Source organism: Pogona vitticeps, chromosome 2, assembly GCF_051106095.1.
Source record: "Pogona vitticeps strain Pit_001003342236 chromosome 2, PviZW2.1, whole genome shotgun sequence".
NCBI lineage: Eukaryota > Metazoa > Chordata > Lepidosauria > Squamata > Agamidae > Pogona > Pogona vitticeps.
In genome coordinates, this window is record NC_135784.1 from 15,590,582 (window position 1) to 15,604,652 (window position 14,071).

At 44.1% G+C, this 14,071-nt stretch overlaps 1 protein-coding gene across 1 annotated transcript in view; it reads left to right on the plus strand.

Moving 5' to 3' along the window:
- LOC110091345 (uncharacterized) overlaps positions 1-12,579 on the plus strand; it is a 37,537-nt gene extending 24,958 nt beyond the window's left edge. The window contains exons 7-11 of the mRNA XM_078386793.1: positions 2,238-2,742; positions 2,888-2,939; positions 3,953-4,038; positions 4,282-4,402; positions 7,856-12,579. Coding sequence (XP_078242919.1) covers positions 2,238-2,742; positions 2,888-2,939; positions 3,953-4,038; positions 4,282-4,402; positions 7,856-9,831 — 2,740 coding nt within the window. The 3' untranslated portion in view covers positions 9,832-12,579. The remainder of the gene's footprint in view (positions 1-2,237; positions 2,743-2,887; positions 2,940-3,952; positions 4,039-4,281; positions 4,403-7,855) is intronic.
- The last annotated feature ends 1,492 nt before the right edge of the window (positions 12,580-14,071 follow it).

Consider the following 14,071-nt stretch of genomic DNA (forward strand, 5'->3'; position numbering starts at 1 on the left):
TACTAAACTAGCTTGATGAACATTTCTGCCCAGCCATCGGATCATGTCTGGTTTACTGGGACTGTATCGATCGACAACCTTTTAGAAGGTCTGACACTTTGTCCTTTTTTCCCCCTTTACTTACATGATTGTTTCTTCCCAGTACCCACATCTCCAGATTCAAGAGTGCAAATACATGATCAGTAGAGGGAGCAAAAGCAAAGCAAAGCATGCTGCTTATATACCACCCCATAGCACTTCTGGGCGGTTTACAAGTTAATTATGCAGGCTACACATTGACCCCCCCCCAAGGGAGCTGGGTAGTCATTTTACTGACCTCTGAAGGATAGAAGTCTGAGTCAACCTTGAGCCGGCTACCTGGGATTGAACCCCAGGTCGTGAGCACAGTTTTGGCTGCAGTACAGCAATTTAAACACTGCGCCATGAGGATGGGTGGCCCTGTGGATGGTGGCTTGGGAAACTCTCTCATGTTGGGGGGATGGCCCTGGCCGCGAAGAGTGGGGTCTGCAGCCTGGGGGTACACCTGGACCCGATGCTCACCATGGAAACGCAGGTGGCATCGGTAGTCTGCACTGCCTTTTTCCATCTTTGGTGGATTGCCCGGCTGCGACCTTACCTAGACACGGGGGCGCTCACTACCTTAGTACTTGCGCTTGTAATTTCTAGATTAGACTACTGTAACGCGCTCTACGTGGGGCTTCCTTTGAAGCTGACGTGGAAACTTCAAGTGGTGCAGAATGCGGTGGCCAGACTCCTTACTGGAGTGAGAAAATACCAACATATCTCTCCTACTCTGGCCATGCTGCACTGGCTGCCCATCCATTTCCGCATTGACTTCAAAGTGTTAATGCTTACATATAAAGCCCTAAACGGTTTAGGACCTCGATACTTGGCGGAACGCTTGCTCCCACCTAGATCTACCCGTGTCACCCGCACGAGCCAGGAGGTGAGGCTGAGGAGCCTGACGGTGAGGGAGGCCCGGAAGGAAAGAACTAGAAACCGGGCTTTCTCGGCTACCTACCTCTGGAGATTCGCGCTGCACCCTCGCTGGGTACTTTTAAGAACCAACTAAAAATATGGATGTATAGACAGGCCTTCCCTTCCAGTTAATTCCTGTCCTCTTTCCTTTTTTTCTCTTTATTTGATTTATTTTTATTTTTCCCATCTTATAGAATCATTTAATTAATTGTTATAAATTTTTTTAGAACTTGTTATCCTTATGTTGTAAGCCGCCTAGAGTGGTTGAAATGACTAGATAGGCGGGTATAAATACAATAAATGAATAAATGAATAAATGAATAAATGAATAAATAATAATAATAATAATAATAATAATAATAATAATAATAATAATAATAATAATAATAATAATAATAATAATAATAATAATAATAATAATAATAATAATATAAGCAGCTGCAGATCTCAGAAATCACGCCACTTACATTCTGTGCCAATATTTAACAGACACTTAGGCTTTTGGTTAAAACTTGTGTCGGTTACATACCAGTCATCATCATCATCATCATCATCATCATCATCATCATCATCATCATCTTAGAACTGAAGAGCTGGAAGGGACCTTGTGGATCATTGAGTCCAACCCCTCTCAAGGAGGCCCAGTGGGGAACTGAACTCTCAACCTCTCAGACTGCAGTCAGATGCCTGAGCCACTGAGGTATCTAGCAGATTTTGCTCATCCCAGTTGGCCAAACGAGTTTGGGGTCTGGATTTTTTAATCGATCGATCAATCAATTTATTTATTTATTTAGAAAGCTTATATACCACCCAAATTAATGCGGCCACTACTTGGGTCGGTTTGGAGACGTGAAGCCATCCGATATCAACCACAAAAATAATAACAAATAAATACCTTCTCGATACTTAGTACAACGTGAACACAAAAAAGAGCAACCCCCCCCCAGGTGACACATGAAATAAACTCTGACCAAATAATAAATCATAATAAAATAAATAGTATATAGAATAAAAAAAGTAACAAAATGTTACAATGGACACAAAATATGAAACAAGATCATGAGAACATTTTAAGATAAGATGCTCTAACAAAGTTCAGCCTTTTAATTATTCTTATCATTATGTTACTACTATTTATTTTTCCAGTCTAATGCAGGTGCTAAAAAAAATGGGAGAATTAATCTCAGCAGATTCACAGAGTGTCTTGTTCACTTTGTAGGTCTTGGTGTCACCCATATTTCCCTTTCTATTGCATAAAGACAGAATCCATCAAAAGGGATAAATAATTTATCCGCCATGTTGGAAGCAGTTTTTGATTACAGTCCAAATAAGGAAGAGAAAGAATTGAGCAGTCCTCAAGCAGGAAGAGGTCCCAGCGCTACCCTTCCTGTGGGAGATGGTGATTCCTGGAATGGAAATTTGCAGCAGGTTCAGGAGGAGTCCCTTCATGGCTCATATGTCCAGCGCCGGAGCTTCTCGCAGTTCTACTACAAAGAAGCGGAAGGGCCCCGAGAAGCTTGCGCCCGACTCCATGAACTCTGCCATCAGTGGTTGAAACCAGAAAGGCACACAAAAGCTGAGATCCTGGACCTGGTGGTCCTGGAGCAGTTCCTGGCCATCCTTCCCCCGGAGATGTCCAGCTGGGTGAGGGAATGTGGAGCGGAGAGCAGTTCCCAGGCGGTGGCCCTGGCCGAAGGCTTCCTCTTGAGTCAGGCCGAGGAGAAGAAGCAAGAAGAACGGAAGAAGAAAGAGAAGGAACAGCAGGTGAGAGCACCTGATCACATGATCAGGTTCAGAAAGCTGAAAATATTTTCAAAGAGGGGAGATGTCCTCTCAGACCATCTCATTTTCTATTCATTTTCTAATGCATCTATTTCTTTAAAATTCCCCTCTGTTTTTGCCGGTGCAGGAGATGCTCTTCGCAGAGATTTCCGAGGCGGAGAAGATTCCACCAGAGGCTGGTGAGAAGCCGCAGTCTAAGTAGACCACGCAGGACGGGGAGAGAAAACCCACTTCAAATGGATGAGGATCAAAGAAGGCTTTTCCCACCTTGGGCCACTCCCCTGACCTGTGCCTAAATGGCTTAAGGACTTTAGACAGTTTTACATCTCCTAAGCTGCTTTGAAAGGGCAATGTCTGTAAGGCAGGGGTGTCATCTCTCCACTGATGAGAGCAGTGGATTGGACTCATCTGTGGTTGATATCCAGCCCCATGAAGCGACCCCAGAATCTGTGAGGAAGAGCCTAGAGACATCTGGAATTTTACCATTAATACAGAAGGGGGAACTATATATACAGTGGTACCTCGCTTAATGACAATAATCCGTTCCAGGAAAATCACTGTTAAGCGAAAACATCGCAAAGCGAAAATAAAAACCCCATTGAAACGCATTGAAACCCATTCAATGCGTTCCAGTGGGGTAAAAACTCACCGTCTGGTGAAGATCCACCATACGGCGGCCATTTTCGCTGCCTATATAGCGAAGAATCTGTCCCTAAACACAGCGGGGAGCCATTTTAATCACCCAGTGGCCATTTTGAAACCACCGATCAGCTGTTCAAAAAACGTCATTTTGCGAAGAATCGGTTCCTGAAGCAGGGAACCGATCATCGCAAAGCAAAATTCCCCCATTTGGACCATCGTTTTCCCATTCAGATCGTCGTTAAGTGGTTTCATCATAATGCGGGGCAATCGTAAAGCGGGGCACCGCTGTATATATATAATTAGATTTTTTTTAAAAAACTTTGGGTTTCAGTTGAAGGCACCTAGGGTAACAGGTCACCTAGAGGCTCAGTAACAAGATGTCCCAGCATGAATATTTTGGCTTGATTCTGTTCACAGTTCAAGTTAATCTGCTGCTCACCAGTTTGGGTGGTGGTTATACAACTTCACTGAGTGGAGTGGATAAAATGTGCAGAGGAAAAAAAAGGAACTCTTCACGACGACTCTTCATATTTGCTTGTGTTCCTTGCAGGAGACGCAGTGTGGACCCCACAAAGCCGTCCAAGCTTTGTTGTCAATTCCGCTACTTGGGCAACAAGCTCTGATAAAATGGACCAGGTAAACAGATGAACGATTAAAGGTGAAGAAGGAGACAGGCTGAGGTGGGGGGGGCTGTCTCCCTGCCCACCTCCCCGAAACCTGCATGAATTCTAATATTTTTTTCCCCCTTTGAACACAGATACCTGTTGGAAAAGTCCATTCGAAAATTCAAAACCCAGCCTGGCAGCCCTGAGCGACACCCATTTTTTGTTTCTGGTTGGGGTTAGCCTTGTGTTCACACTACCATGTGTCTTCTTTCAGGTAACTTTTGAGGAAGTGGCTGTCTATTTTACCGAGGAGGAATGGACCCTGCTGGATCCCGACCAAAGGTCTCTGCACACGGAAGTCATGGAAGAGAATTTGGGGACGGTGGCCTCTCTGGGTAAGGCGCCCCCTTTTCATACTGTGAATCAAATCAGCTCATAAAATAAAATTGTAGCCTCTTCCTGCCCGCTTGGTAAAGTGAAGTTGGCTACTTCACCTTCTTCAGCGTGGCTGGTTATTGGGTTCCCTTCACAGGATGTCCTTAAGTGGCTGACCTTTGTCAAGGTGACAGTGGTTGGTATCAGATTCAGAGGCTCTGGCGAGCAAGGCCCACAGTAGGGAGCCTCGGAGCCCCATTTCTGACCTCTATGCAGGAGGGACTCAAAACAGTATCTCCTCAGAGGGTCTACAGTGATGCCTCGCTTAACGATTGCCCCGCTCTACGATGAAATCGCTTGGCAATTAGGTTATTGCGATCACAAAACAATGTTTTAAATGGGTTTTTTCGTTTAACGATGATCGGTTCCCTGCTTCGGGAACCGATTTTCGCTTTACGACGATCAAAAACAGCTGATCGTCGGGTTTCAAAATGGCCACCGGCTGCTTAAAATGGCTCCCCACTGTGTTTTTGGATGGATTCCTTGTTTTACAGGCAGTGAAAATGGCCCCCCCTATGGAGAATCTTTGCTGGATCGTGAGTTTTCAGCCCATTGGAACGCATTGAGGGATTTTTAAGGCGTTTCAATGGGCTTTTTTATTTTGATTTACGACATTTTCGCTCTACAGCGATTTCGCTGGAACGAATTAACGTTGTTAAGCGAGGCACCACTGAACTTTGTTCCACCCCAGCCCTAGTGACTGCCTCTAGTTACCATCAAACATGGAAGATGGAAAGCTGCCAGAACAAGTGATGGATCACCCCCCCCCCCTTTGTAAAGCATCCTCCGGTTGCTTGCCCACTCCCACAGGATTGCTCACTCCTGTCTTTCCCCCTAAATGGCCTGTAGATGCAGAAAGAGGTGGAGCGTTCAGAGGGAAAGGTGAGACTTTAGAAGGAAAAAAATACCATCACACTCCCAGCACTTCCTGGAAAGAGATGGAAAAGCAGAGTGAATGTGCAGATGAGGATGGGGAATATGAATAGAGAATAAAGATAGGGACGAACGGGGAGCAGAGTAGTTCACGATGGTTCGTTGCTATTCACGAACCATGATCTTTCACAAACTTTCCAATGAAAGGAAATGAAGCCAGCTCTAAAAGAGCACTTTCCTGGAGGGACCTGCTTTGGGGGCAGGGGGGCCTTGTCCCATATCCCATATGCAATCTTCACCAAACATGGAGGGTAATAGTTTGGCATTTTGTTTCCTTCTGAAACGAACTATGAAACACCAGTTTCCGGGCATTTTTTTTTTTTTTTTTTTTTTTTTTTTTGCTTTCTGGTTCATTTCATGCCCATCTCTAATTGAGAACTGGTGTTTCTCTAAATACTGGGGTTCCCCTTCCAGTTCATTCTGGAGCTGTAAATCACCCGTTCTCCTTTCTGAGTTTCAGAACTGGGAGATTATCCCCTATCTAACATAAGGATTTTCCATTGATGCCTATTGGCAGTATCTGGTAAGGCCACCCCCACTTTTAATGCCGGTCATCCTTCATTTATTTCAAGGGGTGGGACATACAAAGTTTTTAGACTGCAGCTCCCACTGTCTCATGATCGGTTCCTCTGATGAGTGTTGCAATCCATCAACCTCTGGAGGTTCATACGTAGCCCACCTGATTTCTTTTTTTAACAAATTGCCCTTTGTTACTGACTGAAAAAGAAGTGGTGGCACTGGGGGTTAAACTGCAGAAGCTTCTGTGCTGCAAGGTCAGAAGACCAGCAGTTGTAAGATCGAATCCACACGATGGAGTGAGCGCCTGTCGCTTGTCCCAACTCCTGCCAACCTAGCAGTTTGAAAGCATGTAAAAATCCGAGTAGATAAATAGGTACCACCACGGTGGGGAGGTAGCGGCATTCTGTGTCTAAGTCGCACTGGCCATGTGACCATGGAAGATTGTCTTTGGACAAACACTGTCTGTGTGGCTTGGAAACGGGGATAAGCACCGCCCCCTACAGTCGAACACGACTGGACAAAAATTGTCAAAGGGAACCTTTACCTTCACCTTACTGACAATGCTTCTGAAACCACTTAAGGTAAGATTAGACATGAACCTGCAAATTTCTGCCCATAAGCTTGTAATCTAAAAGGCATTAAAAATGAGAGAAGAGGGGGTGACGATGCTTTCTTTTTTCATTGCCAGAAGTGCTGCAATAAAATTAATGGGAGGCAGTGTAAATTTGGGAAATAGTCTGTATAAAAAGAGGTATGAAATGCTAGTTTACAGAATAAAATTGTAAAGCTTATGTAAGTGCATTGGGCGTTGGATAGTTTTTGCCAAATAATGGGAAATCTCAAGACCGTTTGGAGCAGTTTACAGCAAATCTTCCATAGTACATTTTGAGGGACACAAAGCACATTGGCATACTTGTTCCTCTCCACACCTGCAAAGAACTCTTGCGGTGTGAGAATCCCATTTTCTTAAGTTCACCTTGGTTCTACCCAACTTCTGTCTGTAGCCTATAAAAGTGACTTCCAAGTAACACATGTCTCCATGTGACCAAGAGCTAGACATTCCTGGGCTCCCCTCCATTTTAAGAGGTAGGTGGTTCTTCCTTTCCACATCATAGTCCTGGCATTGTCTGTGGTTGCTTCAAGATTCACTTACGTTATTAAAAAAAAGTAAACATATCTGGGATTTTAAACTCGGAAAAGTGGGATGGTAGTTGACGTGTGGATGTTAATTTGATGTACAGTGGTGCCTCACTAGACGATGATAATCTATTCCACTGAAATTGCTGTTTAGCGAAATCATCGTCTAGCGAAAAGCATTTCCCCATTGGAATGCATTGAAACCTGTCGTCTAGCAAAGATCGGCCATAGGAAAGCCGCTTTGCGAACCGCCGATCAGCTGTTTAAATTGCTGTCTTGCGACGCTTAGGTTCCGAAAACACCCGTTTTGCAAGTGTGGAGGGAGCTGTCAAAATCATTGTCTAGCGAAAATCGGTTTGCGAAGCAGGGACGAAACATTGTCCAGCGAAATTCCCCCGTAGGAATCACTGTTTTGCGAATCGCTATAGCGATCGCAAAAAGTCAATGTCTAGCAAAAAAACTGTCATGCGGGGTAATTGTCTAATGAGGCACCACTGTAGTTGGTTTGAGTCACAATTAGCTGCCCTTCTCTCCGTATGTCTTCTGGAATGGAAGGATCAGCCAACAGAATATTGTCACCGTTGCCCAAAGGACAATATAGAGAAATGTATCTATTTTTTTGGAGAAGATTCTTCCACGTTTCCCATCCTACAGAGTGTCAGGGGACACAACAAAAGAACTCAACAGCCTCATTTTCCTTGCCAGTAGCCTGCTGAAATTGTTCCTCCTTGTGAGGTGAATTAAATAGCCATGTTTGGTCTTTGACCTCTGTCTCTACTCTCTTCGGCTCTGATCAAATGGTTTTCTTTCTTTCTCCTCTCCAGGAAGTGGTGGGCAAGAGGGCGCAAATGAAAGACACAAAGGAAAGAAGAGGCCTTTCCAGACTTTGCAGGCTAAATGTCATTGCCTTGAATGTGGAAGAAGTTTCAGTTGTAAGTCAAGTCTTAATCTTCACAGGAGAACTCACGTAGGTGGGAAGTCTTTCAGTCAGAGCTCCATCCTTAGGATACACCCCAAAACTCACACGGGGCAGAAATTCTTCAAATCCACAATGAGCGGAAATAGTTTCAGGCAGAAGACACACCTCATTCGTCATCAAGCAGCCCACACAAGAGATAAACCGTATGGATGCTTGGAGTGTGGAAAGAGCTTCAATCAGAGGTCAACTTTGATTACACACATGAAAATTCATACAGGGGATAAACCATTTGTGTGCTTGGAATGCGGAAAGTGTTTCAGTCAGAGGTCACATCTCTTGACGCATGAGGTAACACACACAGGAGAGAAACCATATACATGTATGGATTGCGGAAAAAGTTTCAGTCAGAAGACACACCTCACCTGCCACCAAGTAATCCACACAGGGGAGAAACCATTCAAATGCTCGCAGTGTGGAAAGAGCTTTAGTCACAGGTCAAATCTTACAGCACATGAGAAAATTCACACCGCAGGGAAGCCATTGAAAGGCTTGTATTCTGAGCAGAGCTTCAGTCAGAATTCACATATTATATCACATGAAACAATCCACACCGGGGAGGAACCATTCAAAGGCTTGGAGTACGGAAAAAGCTTCAGTCAGAACTCAGCTCTTCTGATGCATCAAACAACCCACACAGGAAAGAAACCATTTAAATACTTGGAGTGTGGAAGAAAATTTGGTCAGAAGATGTACCTCACTTGTCAACAAGTAACTCCCACAGCAGAGAAACCATTCAAATGCTTCAAGTGTGGAAAGTATTTCAGTCAGAGCTCTGCCCTTAAGATACACCAAAAAATTCACACAGGTGAGAAACCGTTTGAATGCTTGGAATGTGGGAAAAAATTCGGTCGGAAGTACTACCTTACTTGTCATCAAGTAACCCACACAGGGGAGAAACCGTACGAATGCTTGGAGTGTGGGAAGGGCTTCAATCAGAATTCACACCTTATATCACACCAGAGAATTCACACGGGGGAGAAACCGTTCAAATGCTTGCAGTGTGGGAAGGGCTTTAGTCAGAATTCACACCTTATGTCGCACCTGAGAATTCACACAGGGGAGAAACCATTCATATGCTTGCAGTGTGGGAAGAGCTTCAACCAGAGGTCAACGCTTAAGAGGCACATGAACATTCACATGGTGGAGAAACCCTATAAATGCTTGGTGTGTGGGAAGAGCTTTAGCCAGAGTTCACCCCTTCTGACGCACCAAAGAATTCACACAGGGGACAAACCATTTAAGTGCTCACATTGTGGAAAGAGCTTTAGTCAGAATTCACACCTTATGTCGCATCTACGAACTCACACAGGGGAGAAACCGTTCAGATGTTTGGAGTGTGGGAAGAGCTTCAATCAGAGATCAACCCTTAAGAGACACATGAACGTTCACACGGTGGAGAAACCATTTAAATGCTTGGAGTGTGGGAAGAGCTTTAGTCAGAGTTTACTCCTTATGTCACACCAAAAAATCCACACCGGGGAGAAACCATTTAAGTGCTTGGAGTGTGGGAAGTGCTTCACACAGAGTTCAATGCTTAAGAGACACATGAATGTCCACACGATGGAGAAGCCATTTAAATGCTTGGAGTGCGGGAAGAGCTTTGCTCAGAATTCATATCTTCTGTTACATCAGAGGATTCACGAAGAGGAGAAATACTTGGAATGTGGAGAAAGTTTCAGTCAGAATATGTATCTCAATTGCTATGAAGCAACTCACACACAGGAGGAGCCATTTAATGTTCTTTCGGAGACAGAAAGTGATGTAAGCATGGAAGTTTGGAAAGGGATGGTTAATAGCCTGGCAGCTGATGAGAACTATTAGATGCTGAAAAGCCATTTATATTATATCCCCATAGCTCCCATTAGTAGATATTTGAGAAATCTCTCTCTCTGTTTAATTAAACTTAGTTAGGATAGTATCAAATAAACCTGTGGGATCGTGAATTCATTTAAGTGTACCTGATGTAGAGCCAAGCTTGCTTTTCAGTGTGACTTTTGAGTGCTGCCTCGTGGCGCAGTGGTTAAAACGCTGTACTGCAAGCTAAAACTGCTCACGGCCTGGGGTTCAAATCCCAGGTAGCCGGCTCAAGGTTGACTCAGCCTTCCATCCTTCCGAGGTCGGTAAAATGAGTACCCAGCTTGCTGGGGGGGCAATGTGTAGCCTGTATAATTAAAAATTGTAAACCGCCCGGAGAGTGCTTGTAGCGCTATGGGGCGGTATATAAGTCCAATAAATAAATAAATAAATAAATAAATTTATGTTATACAGTGGTGCCTCGCTTAACAACGATAATCTGTTCCAGGACGTTAAGCGAAAACATCATAAAGCGAAAAAAAAACCCATTGAAACACATTGAAACCCCTTCAGTGCGTTCCAATGGGGTAAAAACTCACCGTCCAGCAAAGATCCTCCATACGGTGGCCATTTTCGCTGCCTGTATAGCGAGGAATCCGTCCCTAAACACAGCGGGGAGCCATTTTAGTTACCCAGTGGCCATTTTGAAACCGCCAATCAGCTGTTAGAAAAACATCGTTTTGCGAAGAATCGGTTCCCGAAGCAGGGAACCAATCATCGCAAAGTGAACAAACCCTATTTAGACCATTGTTTTGTGATTGCAAAAAGATTGCCGCAATGCAGTTTTGTCATAGTGCGGGGCAATCGTTAAGCGAGGCACAACTGTATTTGGGAGTGGTTTGCCCAGAATGACTGCCATACCTTGGGATGGAGTTAAGAGTTCCAGGAAACCATATTACCTGTCCCAGACATGGAGTCCTGATGAGTTATTGACTTGTTAAGTATCCCCTCAAAGATTTCTCTCAAAAGGACTTCTACTAAGTCCCTCAGTTTTCTCAGAAGTAACTGTGGACCTTGATGTTGTTTTGGCCTCCAACTCCCTTTGAAGTTTCCTCAGTTTCTTCAGAGGTAACTATGGCCCCTGAGGTTGTTTCCTCAGAAGTAACTGCATCTTTGAGGTTGTTTTGGCCTCCAGCTGCCCTCTGCTTTGTCTGGCAAGCCCAAATGGTGAGAGAATGTGGGAATAGCAGGCCATGAAAGAATTGTAGGGCCACAGTCATGAGCCCTGTCCAAAGGCAAGCACTGGAGTGTGTGTGGTATATGTGGAATTTCTGCCATGTGCAGGATGTTTTAAGAACTCAGTTTGAAGGTGTTGTGGAAATGGTGAATGAATGTCAGATATCTGAGGCAGAGAAATGGAAGCGGCTTAATGTGTTGTGAAACATGTTTGGAAGGACAGAGGATGTTGTGTTTACATTCCATTTTCTTAACCCTGTGGAGACTCTTCACCTCACGTTCTAAACACGTCAACATTAAATTACTCATCTGCCAGTTACTCCAGCACTCGTACATACTGTTCACTCAGCCACAGTGTCGGGAAAGCACCACAGTGCCCAGAGTATTCACACCGAGTAAGGAGACGGAACTGACCAAATCAAGCAAAACATTAACAGAGCTAGTGTCCATGTGGCAGAAGATGATTAACTCTCCAGTATTTTCTAATGACGCTGATGCCAGAATGATCAGAAAAGCAGTGGAAGGATTGGCCATTGTTTAAGTTTTCTTTCCCACGATACCAGAGAAGATATTTTGGTTACCAGTGTGGGATAAAAGGAGATTTAGCTGCAGTCTCCTTAGCAAAAGAGGAATGAAAAATCCATTGAGGATAAAGGAAATTAAATGGGATCCTGCAACATTTGCTTTTACTGACCGTTTTGCACGTGGCATAAGGATGGAAAGACTGAAAAGTAAACTTCAGATGCAAACACAAGGGGGAATCTAGCCCATCTAGGAGAAGGAAAACTCTGATTCCAAGCCTCCACTGTCTTGTGGCTATATCCACTGATGGAAAAGGCTTCAGGAGTTAACTTCGAGGAAAAATCCAGAGCCAGTGTTCCGAAGGCAGTTCAGGTCGTTCTGGCAACTCCTGCGACATCTCTGGAACCAGTTGTATTGGCTCTTGCCTTTCCATTGGACCATTTCAGCAACGTGGAGGGGGGGATTTGCTGCTTGGGTAACACCCTATCCTCCATATTATTTTACCCAGGCTTCGTGCTCTGGAGAGGACACTCCAGCTTCGCATACAGTGTCAAAGTCCTCCATACAGAGCACATTACCATGGCCTCTCGAGACTGAAGGATGCCTATGAGGAGGATTGCTTGTGTCGTGGTCTGGCACAATCTATATCCTGGTGATCGCACAACATACAGTCTGACTGATCCATCCCCAAGTTGGACCTTTTGGATCCCGCTGTGGAGATACTATTTTTTAAGTCAAATTAGAGGGATTTTCTGACCTTCATTGGCTTTAAGAAGTTTATTATCTAATGCTTTTCCTTGGTCTCTTTTTTCCCCTCTCAAGTGTTATTAATCATCTTATGTTTCTTCTCATAATTGAGAATATACACTGAGCTGTCATGATAAATGTGCTGTTAAGTATCTAGCTCTTTTTATTTAAAGGATCATTTGTATGATTTTATTAAAAACTGTAAGTTTGTGAGTTAATTAGCTGTAACTGAAGTGCTCGGGCTGATTTATTAAATGTGTGTAGAACAGCCTTGGTCAGTTATGGTTGTTTCATGAAGAACTTTGGGAAAAGCCATTTAAACATGGATAGATCTTAAATACAAACAGGTAACTGTGAAATTAAAAAGGTCACAGGTTCATTCATTTCTCATACTTTATGATACACACAAAATTCGCCTGTGGGGGAAACATGTCAATGTTTTGATTGTGGGAAAGGCTTCCCTTGTAAACTGTGTCTTAACTGTCAGCTAATCACTCATGCAAGAGAGAAATCATTACATGCTCAGATAATTTCTGTTCTCTCCATGGCAAATTCAGTCTAAAGCAGTGTTTCCTAACCTTTTTGGAGCCACAACCTCCTTTTATAATAGCCAAGTAACCCCTGAACCCCCGCCACATTTGCATAAAAAGCCATTTTTAATGAGGTAAAGAAAGCCGCCTTGGGTCCTTTTCAGGAGAAAGGTGGGGTAAACATATTTTAAATAACCTAAATAGATTTTTCAGAACATCTTTCTTAACCTAATATTTAATGTGATGGTTGCACTTGCATGTCAGCCATTCATTTTGAAGCCCTTCACTTGCCCCTCTGACAATCTGTTAATGGCCTCTGCAAGGTGGAGGTAATGAGAATGGATTAAATTAGAATTTTACTGAGGGGGGGGCAAATTTTCCCTCAGAAAGGGAACCATTTTCCTTTTTGTCCTCCTTTCGAGTGGTGGGTCTGCTGCCATGGTCTCGTCAGCAACCCTCCCTAAGATGGCGGTGGCGGCGCATGGCTGAAGAGAGGAGGGTGGGAAATCATTTCAGGAGTGGCAGCAGCCTTTTCTTCCTTCACCACCATTTCTCCCACTCCTCTTCCAGCTTGCCACTGCCTCCTTGCCTCTTCACCCCTGCCTAGGGTTGTCAGATACATGTGTATGAAAAAGAGGACATAGAAAGCCAAAAAGGAGGACATATTGGGGGGGGGCTCTGTGCACAGGGTGGGGGGGCATGTAACTTTTGGAATTAGGTATTGGGGAGAATAGCTCTTTGATCACGGGACAATACCATAACCATTCAACCTACTCAGTCTTGAAAGGTCAAGACTCGGAAAGTTACATTTTTTGGACTACAGAATCCACTCGCCACTGTTGTGATTACTGGTCCTTGTGGCTGGGTAGAGTTGATCACTGCACACAAAAGTCCAGCAAACAACACCCATCAATCAGTGACAGGTCATCTCTACCCCTTATCACAACAATACACCCACAACATAAAACACATCATAGTACCTAGGATGGTTATCCTGACTCTAGACATGTGTTGCACCCATGTCAGCCTCAACCAAGAACAATTTCTCCTTTCCACATTTATTTCCCCCGCTTATTTTATCTCCAGCAATTGGCAGCAACAAGCTGTACTTTATTTCTTGACTGAAGCATTTGAACATTTCTGCACTTAACAGATTTTATGATTTCTTTGTCTTGATTTCTTTGCATCTTTCTTGGTCCCTCTCTGGAGCTACCTGTGGGAAACTCCCCCCC